Source organism: Chelonoidis abingdonii, chromosome 10 (genome assembly GCF_003597395.2).
Source record: "Chelonoidis abingdonii isolate Lonesome George chromosome 10, CheloAbing_2.0, whole genome shotgun sequence".
Classification (NCBI taxonomy): domain Eukaryota; kingdom Metazoa; phylum Chordata; order Testudines; family Testudinidae; genus Chelonoidis; species Chelonoidis abingdonii.
In genome coordinates, this window is record NC_133778.1 from 80,978,877 (window position 1) to 80,989,193 (window position 10,317).

General features: G+C 61.0%; 1 protein-coding gene across 1 annotated transcript in view; it reads right to left on the reverse strand.

The window, feature by feature from the left end:
* Positions 1-6,962: 6,962 nt before the first annotated feature.
* LOC116829484 (rac GTPase-activating protein 1-like) overlaps positions 6,963-10,317 on the reverse strand; it is a 27,154-nt gene continuing 23,799 nt past the window's right edge. The window contains exons 9-13 of the mRNA XM_075069846.1: positions 9,779-9,884; positions 8,816-8,948; positions 8,452-8,566; positions 7,825-7,939; positions 6,963-7,102 (exon numbers count right to left, since the gene is read on the reverse strand). Of these exons, the coding sequence (XP_074925947.1) occupies positions 7,051-7,102; positions 7,825-7,939; positions 8,452-8,566; positions 8,816-8,948; positions 9,779-9,884 (521 nt within the window). The 3' untranslated portion in view covers positions 6,963-7,050. The remainder of the gene's footprint in view (positions 7,103-7,824; positions 7,940-8,451; positions 8,567-8,815; positions 8,949-9,778; positions 9,885-10,317) is intronic.

The window sequence follows — 10,317 nt, forward strand, 5'->3', positions numbered from 1 at the left end:
GAGTAGAGCCGGCACGTGTGGGCCATGATGGGCAGACGCAGAGACGTGTGGTCTGCAGTAGGGGGAGCCGGGGCGGTGGGGAGGGAGAGGTATGGAGAGCAGGGGGTGACTCACTTGAGGGGACGAGTACTAAGCCTGTAACTCGGGGTCGCAAACCTATGGCATGGTGCTGAAAGGCTGCACACCAGGTGAGGTCACTGCCGGGGTCCTAGCCACCGGGTGGGGGCTCTGCATTAATTTAATTTTAAATGAACGCTTCGTAAACATTTTAAAACCTTATTTACTTCCATACAACAATCGTTTAGTTCTATATTAAGACCATAAGAAAGAGACCCGCTAAAAAACTATGTTACATACGATGACTGGCCCGCGGGGGAAACTGGACAATGGAGAGAGTTGTGGGGATTTCAGTTCCTGGGCTGCTGGGAATCGGAGGGAACCCGGGGCTGGGTACAGCTCCCTGCCCCGGTAAGACCCGACTGAGGGGACTTGGTTGTACTACAAGCCCGGTTTGGAGTGTCGTGCCTCTCATCTAGATAAACTTTTGTTCTAGCTGGCCACTAAGCCCGCTGCCCCTATTGCCCCACCCGCGGACGCCCCTGCGAGGGGGACAAGGCAAGTGCTGATAAAGCTCAGGTCCGCTGTGATGGTCGGTTTAGGAGCCGCTACTGCAGCTGCATACCATCGCCCGTCCTGCCTCACTTTCACCTCTGTGTGGATGCAGCAGCCCCAGGCTGCTCTGCGTCGCTGCCATGGGGCAGTCCAGGGAACAGGCAGCCAAACAAGGGTAGGATCGGAGGGGCCTGGCAAGAGGTGGAGGAGGCACTAGCACCTGTGACATGGACGCCATGGGGTTGTTGAAAAACTAGCCAGAGATGAAATGAAACTGGGCCTCACCAAATGGAGAATGGTGACACAAGCGGGCAGTGCATTCCCAGGGCCTTGCGCGCAATAGTTTTTGGCCTTCTCTCGTTCACCTGTGAGGTGTGTATCAGCGACCTGCAGAGCTGGGACTGTTCGTAGCTTCCTACTCAATTTGAACCTAGCGTCATAACTGAGAACGAGATGAAATCCCCTCGAAAGCTAATTACCACTTAGACTTTGATAGCTGCACCAGCCAAGAAGTTCATGTCCATGGCTCACTCGGGTCTTCCCGAAACCTTCCCCTGGGGGGGGGAAGCCCCCCCAAGACCCAATCCGCTTGGATCTTAAAACAAGAGAATAACCATTTCCTTCTGCTCTTACTACTCCCAGATTTCTGCCTGGGGATACTAGGCAGATTTCCCTGCTTCTAATCCTGGAACACAAAACAGAGAGCGATTGACCTTCCCCCCTCCTTCTTCTCCCCCCTCCCAGGGTCTTCCTGAAGAGACGTAATCCGGCACAGAGATCCTAGCCCCTTGCCTAACTAGAAAAGAAAATCAACAAGTTTTTTTAAAAAGAAAGTCTTTAATAAAAAGAAAGAAAAAGACAAAAAAATTAATCTCTGCATTAAGTGACAAACACAGGCTTATTCTATAAATGAGAAAAAATGAATAAACAGACTTATTAAAAGAGCGATTCAATTGTAACCAGTCCAGCACACCCCACATTTAAAGTCAAAACAAAACATATAAAGCCTAATTGTTTGCTACCTTTGTACTCACAACTGTTGAAACTGAAGATTAGAAGCTTGCAGAGATAAGAAGCCTCCCATAGCCGCCTGAGCCAAACACAAAGAGCACAGACCCAACATCCCCCTGAGTTTTTGAAAAAATCCGGTTTCTGATTGGTCCTCTGGCAGGTGGGTTGTTCCCTTTTGTTAACCTTTACAGATGAAAGAAACATTAGCCTTAGCTATCTTTTATTGACAGCTTGGACAAATGTTCTTAACGTTTCTCTGACTACGGTGGTGTGCCTCAGTGTCTCCCGTGCAGTTGTTAATATCTAGGTGTGAATAAGGTATGTGATTTCAAGAGAGGGGCGCAGGCCCCGCCTAAATGCCTGGCAACTCTGTTCCTAGCAAACTGATGGTCCGGGCCCGCTCCCTTGCAAACGGTGCAACTGAAGGTGTTCTGGAGACAAAGACGATAGGTTGAACCTCCTGCGCTGGAAAAGGGGCTGAACGGCAAGAGAGGAGGGGCTGGAGGGGGTTGTCAGTCTGGAGCTGCCTGGGGAATAAGAGTAAAGTGCAGACGTGGGGGTCTGGCTCAACTGGCCCCTAGCAGGACCCGGCCGGAGGGGTCCAGTTTGCTGTATCTACAAGCTCTGTTTTAGACCCTGGCCTGCTCACGAATAAACCTCTGTTTTACTGGCTGCTGAAAGTCAACTTGTCTGACTGCAAAGTGAGGGGTGCAGGACCCTGTGCTTCCCAGGACCCTGCCGGGTGGGCTCGCTGTGGGAGCACACGGAGGGCAGAGGAATTTCTGAATGCGCCAAGAGAGACCCAGGAGGGGAAGCCTGTAGCGGCTTGCCCTGACGAAGTCGCCCAAGGGAGAGAGGCTACCCAAGTCCCTGCCTGGCTCTGTGTGGAGCAGTTCCAGAGCGTCGCCCGGGATCGTGACAAGAGGTTTATTAGACGATAGGAAACAGCCAAAATAGGTTGCTGATACGACACCAGGACCCCCTCAGTTAGTCCATCTTGGCCTCAGGGGAAGAGAACCGAGCCTCAGACCCATGGGAAGCCCAAGCCCGTCGAGGCTCCCCTCCCTTCCCAGCCCACTTCAAACTGAAAAACTCCCCCAGCCCTCACTCAAGCTTCCCCGTCCTCCCGCAGCCTTTTCCAGTGTCCTCCCCTTCCCAATTGCAGCCCGTCCCCGCACAACTTCTCTGCAACCTTGCTCAGGTTGCTCCCACTCAGCAAGTCACAGAACAAGCAAGAACATTCCCACTTCCTCACACGCGGGCAGCGCGTCTAGGAAACCTCGAGTTTGTGCTGATACAAAGTGGCAGCCTGGTTGTATCCCCAGGGGCTCTGGAAATTGGGTGCTGAAATTTCCGTGTTAAACAGGAGCCGACTGCAGCAATGCCCAGCTTGGAGCGTTCGCCTCCCGCGCTGGCCTGAGACCTGCTATGAACGATGTTCTAGCAAGGGTTTCTGTTTGTATTTTGTATAATTCAATAAAGGGTAAAGACTAGTGTAGCAGAGTGCAATGTACTGGAGCTGGATACTGAGGTGTCCAGTTACTAATGCCAAAGATGGGGCAGGCAACAATGTCAGTGGTGACGACAGAGCCGTGCTCACACCCAGATCCTGGGGGTCACTCCCTGCGGACTGAGAAAGAAACAAGCTTAAAGGAAGAGTGACAATTTAGGATAACAAGGCACATGTCAAATGGCGACTGATTGCAGCAATGCGATGCAAGAGACTCCTGGGCCGAGGGACGGAAGACATTGTGAGACCAGGGCCTGGCTGTGACACAGTCGGTTCGGTCTCTCGCCAGACTCCGTGAGCATTGTGTTGCGTATCGACAGAACCCGGTTCCTCCCTGCTGGTCATCAGCCTGAGCTGGCCGGGTGGGGAGGATAGCTAGTGGGTGTGAGCATTGGCCTAACTAAAATAAACGCAGGGTTTGAGTCAGCCTCTTGAGGGGCCATTAGGGATCTGGCGCAAAAATCAGTACTGTGGTCCGCTAGCGAAGCAGGGCAGGGGGCGGACCCGACCTTTCGGGGTGCCTTGTTGCAGCTCCATGATAGGTATATCTCCATGAGCCAGACTCTGGTCTGGTGACAAAGTGGGACTTGGTGGTCTGTAACACTGTGTGGTTTTGCTCAGTTCCCCTAGGTCGTTATCTTGCAGAGCAAAGCCAGTCACCCGAAGATGCCTGCCCTCTGTCCTTCTCTAGCAACTGATGGCGTGGGCCCCCCCTCTGCATAAGGTGCCGCCTAAGGTGTTGGAGACAGAGAGGGCAGTTACCTGGCCGGGGCTGGCGGGGGTGTCCAGTCCCGGAGCTGGCTGGGGGGAGGGAAGGGAATGCACAGACAGGGCTCTGACCCCAAGGGGCTGCGTGCTCCCGGCCCCGAGCGCCTAACTAAAAGGGGGGTGCTTGTCTGTACTCTGCAAAGACCTGTCGTGGACCGGTGTTCGTGTCATCTCACCGGCCTAGGGGCTAAGTCCGCGGGGAAGGGCAGGAAGCCGGGGTGCCAGGGCGCCTGACCCCACACTCGACAGATGGCAGGACAGAGAGAGAACTGCACCTCTAACTGGGGCATCGCCCAGTAACGTGTTGCCATGTTGCCTTCACCCGTGAAAAGTGATCCGGTGATTAAGTTCATGCCCTGCGCTACCCCTGGGACTCAGGCCCATCCTGGCTCTGTGCAGCTGACAGGTTGAGCTGTCATCCCCGACGTGTTGTCGCCTCCTCTGGAACTGGCCCACGCCCTGGCAGCCCGATACCCCGCAGGGCCACCTGCCTAAGCGGCGTTTTGGTGTGCAGCCCAGCTTGCGTCAGGGCGCGCCCGTGGGAGCGCCGGTTGAGCTGGTCCCCACCGGCCCAGGGCCTGCACGGGCATCTCAGCCACACGATGCTCGGTGGCACCAGCGCCGCGTTACCAAGGGATTCAGCTCGCTTGTCACGGAGTCCCAGCGGCACACGCTCTGGAACTGTCCCCCACGCCAGGCCATCCGTGCGCTTCCACAGCGGTTGCACCAGCGGTCCTGGGGGGCCAGGGTCCTGCCCCACTCTGCAGTCAGAGTGACTCTCAGCCAGTAACACAGAGGTTTATTCCGAATGACAGGAACGGGTCTAACACAGAGCTGTAGATACGGAACCGGACCCCTCAGCTGAGTCCAGCTGGTGGAGTGAGCCAGCCCCCATGGGTCTGCACTTCACTCGTGTCCCCCGCAGCGTCGATGCACCATCCTCCGAGCCCTCCCCTCTGCTCCGCCGCCTTTCCCGGCCAGTCCGGTCCTGATCTCTTGTTCTCCCCACTCTTAGCTCCCTCGCAGGGGAAGGCCATGCCATTAGTCGAGGAGACAGGGTGTCAGGAGTCCCGGCGATGCTCTGGAACTGCTCCACACAAGAGCCAGGCAGGACTTTGGGACCTCCTCCCTTGGAGCAGACTGTTGCAGGGCAAGAAGCTCAATGGCTTCACCTCCTGGTCTCTCCTTGGAGCATTCAGCATCCTCTGCCCTCCGTGTGCTTCCCACAGCGAGCCCACCCAGGCGGGGTCCTGGGGAGCCACAGGGTCCTGCACCCCACTTTGCAGTCCAGACGTACTCTTAGCCGCAAACAGAGGGTTATTCGATGACAGACAACGGGTCTAAACCAGAGCTTGTAGATACAGCGAACCAGACCCCTCCGCCGGATCCATCTGGGGGCGTGAGTCAGACCCCACATCTGCCTTCACTTCTCGTTCCCCAGCACAGCTCCAGACTAACACCCCCTCCCCCCTCCTCTCGCTCAGCTCCTTTCCCGGGCCAGGAGGTCACCTGACCCTTTGTCCCAACCTTCAGCTGGCCCTTTGCGAGGAGGGGCCAGGCCATCAGTTGCTAGGAGCGAGTGCCAGGCATTTAGGGCACTGGCCCTTGCTCTTGCAGCAATCACACACCTTATCCCACCACCTAGATACTTAAGAAACGCACAGGGGACACTGAGGCACCACAGTATTCAGAGCAAACACCTAAGGACAGTCCCGTTATCACAGAGGGTCCACCCTCTGCAGCAATCACACACCCTTATCCCACCACCTAGATACTTAAGAACTGCACAGGGGACACTGAGGCACCACCACAGTATTCAGAGCAAACACTAAGAACAGTCCCAGTTCATCACAGAGGGTCACCCAGCACCCCCTTCAGAGGGAACATTAAGAACAGTCCCAGTTTATCACAACCTGGATGGTTCTCCGATTGTTTCAGGCTGTTGCATAGTGAATTTGACAAGATTGCAGTCAATGAAGGTGGGGGGGCTGTGACTGGGTGAGGATTGTTTCAGGCGGTTTGGCTCAAGCACAGGACTGTTCTGCAAGACTCAGCGAAGTGCCCGGTTCTGGTCCGGCAAAGCAGGACCCCCAGTTCAGGGTACAAGCGGCTCTGCAGGGGGTGGGAGGAGAAAGCCCTGGGAGAGACGATGCAAACTCACCTCCAAGCCCCAGCACAGAGCTGCTAGACTCCGCTGCTCACCCTGACCCTCAGCCCCCCCCCCGCTGGGCCACCCCAGCCTGGCCCCCCACCACCTGGGTGCTGAGCCAGGAGCCCTGGAGGGCGTTAGTGAAATTACCCTGCAAGCCACTTTCACTGGGGAAAGACCCCACAGAATGTTATGTCCAGACCCCGCCGGCAGGGTAAATGTGGGGTGCCCTAGAACGTGTGCGGGGGGCGGGGGGGACACTGCTAGAGCTGGCAGGGGTGGAGGTTTGCCAAGAATGCTGGAGCCAGCCCGTCCCAGCCCCAGGCCCCCGGCCAAGGCTCCCTGACTACAGCAGGACCAGTGCGGGCAGAGCCCCCTGCAGGGAGCGGGCGGTACTGCAGCTGCTGGAGTAACACAAAGCCTCCCATAACCTCCAGTCTGACCCTGCCCCACGTACTTCCTGCCCCCACCCCTGCTGTAAAGACCCCACATCACTGAGAATCCCCCAGTGACCCCACCTCACATCAGAGGGGGCTTCACCTCCCTCTGCCCTGGGGGAAAAATTCCTGCACCCCCAGCAACCTCTGACACCCACTAGGTGAGACCTGGGGATGACCCAGCTCCTTGCCCCCCCCTGCCCCCCCCATGCCACACACACACTCCAGACAAGCCTGGCTCTGCACAAACATTTAATAGGAATCAGGCCCCACCTCCATGTGCTCTGTGCCCCTTACACACCCTTGGGACATCCTGGCTGCCCCCTCATCACGCTGCTCCCCAGGACAGCAGGCGTGGGGGAGCCAGACCCCCCAGCTCAGCCCAGCCCAGCAGCCCCTGCCCTGGGGCAGGGACCCACAGCTCTGGTGCATGTTCCCTCCAGCACCCTGTGCAGCGAGCGCTGGCACCTGCCCCCCAGGTCCCACCCCAGGCTCAGACGCTGTCCCTGCCCCCCAGCTGCCCATTCCCCCCCCTCGGAGCCGTGGGGGGAGCCATCCAGGGCCTACAGCAGGGAGGGGAAGAAGCGGCCCATCTTCCTGGAGCCCAGCACCTGCCTGGGGGGGAGGGAAAAGAGGTTAGAGCAGGGGCAGCTTCCCAGACAGACTGACACCCCCCCAGCTCCCCCACAGCACAGAGCCACAACCCCCCCGCTGCACAGCGGTGCCCCCGTACCAACCCAGCCTGAGGGGCCAGCCTCCCTGCTGCGTACAGCAATAATCCCCCCCGCCCTGCCCCCGTGGCACTCACAGGGTCGTGCCAGCCCCCCCGCACTCACAGGGGCATGACAGACCCGCTCCCTGCCACCCCCCCGGCACTGACAGGGGCAGGACAGTCCCCCCCACAACCCGGCGCCCCCAGCATGCACAGGGGCATGACAGACCCTCTCCCTGCCACACACACCCCTGGCACTCACAGGGGCATGACGGCCCCTCCCCCCCCGACACTCAGAGGGGCGTGACAGCCCCAGCCCCCCCAGCACTCACAGGGGCAGGACAGTCCCGTCCCCCCCAACCCGGCGCCCCCAGCATGCACAGGGGCATGACAGACCGTCTCCCTGCCACTCAGAGGGGCGTGACAGTCCCCCCCTACCCACCCGGCGCCCCCAGCATGCACAGGGCCGTGCCAGCGCCCCCCCCAGTTCCCCCGCACTCACAGGGGCGTGACAGACCCGCTCCCTGCCACACACCCCCCAGGCACTCACAGGGGCATGACGGCCACCCCCACCCTGACACTCAGGGGCGTGACAGCCCCCCACTCCAGCCCCCCCAGCACTCACAGGCCTGTGCCCGTGGTGCCCACGCAGCTCCGCCGTGGGTCAGGAAGGCAGCAGCCGGTCGGGTTCAGCTGAGTCGAGTTCATCTCGGGGGATGAGAGGGGGCAGAAGAGCCGCTCTGGGGGTGGGGACACACAGTCTGGGAGGGGGATGCCTGCAGCCTCCTGCCCACCCTGAACCCACCCTCATCCCCCAAGAGTCTGTTCAACCCTCTGCCCCTGACAGCACCGCCCTGGGGCTGCCCCACTGAGGCTGTCACGGCTTACCCCCTCCTGCCCCCCAGCCCTGGGGCACAGGCTAACTCCCTGCAGCAGGCCAGCCCCTCCCGCCCCCCCATCTCCAGGAGCAACGGGTGCCAAGTGACCAAGGCCCTGTCCCATGGCTGAGTGTAGTTTGGGGGGGGGGGGTGTCTGGTGATGGGGGTCACGGTAGCAGAGCACCATGGGCCCAGAGGGGGCACCAGGCCTGGCCCCTCTAGCAGCCACAGCTCAGGGGAATGGGGCACAGGGTGACCCCCAGGGCAGAGAGCTCCCCACACCTGCTCTGTGGGGGCCCCCAGGCTGCACAGCCCCTACCCCCCACAGTCCCACTGTCCCCAGCAGGGAGCCCCCCCGAACCCCTCATGCTCACCCTGTTTGTTCAGCGCCAGGGGGTTGCTCGCGGCCGCAGGCACCAGGTTCTCCAGCTCCATCCCCACAAAGCGCCTCCAGAACTCGGGGGGCAACGACAGGAGACGAGCCATCACCTGGTGGGGGTGGGGGGAGCTGCTGAGATGTACCCGCCTGGGCCCAGCCACCTGGACCCCTGGGTTCTACCCAGCCCCCCAACAATGGAGCTGGGCCACCCCCACTTGGGCTGGCAGTGCACTAGCCCCTAGGAGCCCTGTGGGTCTGACCCCATGGGTGGCAGCAGGGGGAGAACGGGGAGGGGGTGCCATGGGGCAGGGCTGGAACAGACAGTGGCCCCCTCCCACCCTCAGGCACCTGCCCCTCACCTTGCACTGCTGCGGCGTGTCCTCCAGAACGGCCAGGGGTGTGGGGCTGCTCGTGCCGTGCCCCACCAGCGTGGGCCCAAAGACGCGGGCCAGATTCAGCTCGTCCATCCTGCACTCGGGGCTCTGAGCGACCCTGCGGGGAAGCCAGGTGTCCGGGCTGCTGTGAGGGGGTGTGGGTGTCCCTGCCAGGACCGTGCCACCCCCACCCCTGCTGCGCCCCTGGGCTCCCAAGCGACAAACCCCAACAAAACTCTGCCAAGCAACCGGCTGACGGCCCCCCCAGCCCACAAACCCCAACACAGCCCCCTGCCCAGATCTGCAAACGGCTCCTCCCCCACAGGACCCACCGCTGCCAGGCAGGACCAGGCCGGTTCTCCTGGCCCACTGACACCCACAACAGAGCCCCGACTCCGCGGCAGGGCAGGGCAGGGTTCCCCGGGCAAAGCCGCTAGCCCCTGCCAGACCCCAATCTCGGAGCGACCCCAAGCAGGGACAGGCGGGTCTGGGCAGAACGACCCCAACGCCCCACACGGGGAAACCAGGAGACACCAGGCCCAGAGAGGGCACCGGGGCAGCCAGCAGAGACGGGGACAGAGCCACCTCCGCTCCTGGGCCACAGGGTCCATGGGGGACTGAGCCGCGAGCAGGAGGAGCCGGGACGCTGCCAGGAGCCAGGCCCTGGGAACAGAGGGACCCCACGCCGGGGACCTGGACAGTCACCGAGTGGAAGTGCCGCCCCACGGCAGCCAGAGCCCCACGGCATGCAGGTCCCTCCTGCCCTCGGGGCGCCAGTCCCAGGGGCGGGGGAGCACTCACCTGTCTCAGAGCCTAATGGGCAACCGTGCCGAACCCACAGGTTGGGGGAACCTTTCCCAAGCCCCCCCCCCACCGCCAGGCCATGCGCTCCACCCCCCGGGGTCCCCCCAAGCCCCCCGGGAGCCCCAGGTCCCGGCCTGCCCTCACCTCAGCAGGTGCAGCATGAGGAAGGCCAGCGTGTCCTGGTTGGCGGGGGGCAGTTTGCTCACCACGTGGCACAAGGCTGCCTGGCAGGCGGCCTCATCCGGGATGTCTGGGGGCAGAACCAGGAGCTGTGGTCACAGGGAGGGGGAACATGGGTCCTCAGCCACGCCCCCCCCAGCTCAACACTGCCCCACGGCGCCAGCCCAGCACTGGTGGGGCAGAGCCGGGGCAGCGAGGCCAGTCAGGCCCCAGGGTGTTTGGAAAGGTACCAGGGAGACGCCGCGCCCAGGCTGTGGGTCAGGGCACTCGCCTCCGAGCCAGGAGTCTCTGCCCCCCTGAGAGACTCCCAGCACCTCCCCAGCCTCGTGGGGGGTCCACCCAAAATCTACAGGCCCCACCCCCTACCCCACTCTGCACACACTTCCCTGGTCCCATGGGGGGGGGGGGATCCACTCAAAACCCACAGACCCAGCCCCAACCCATAGGCCCCACCCCCTACCCCACCCTGCACATACCTCTCCTGCCCCTCCCCAACCTGCAGG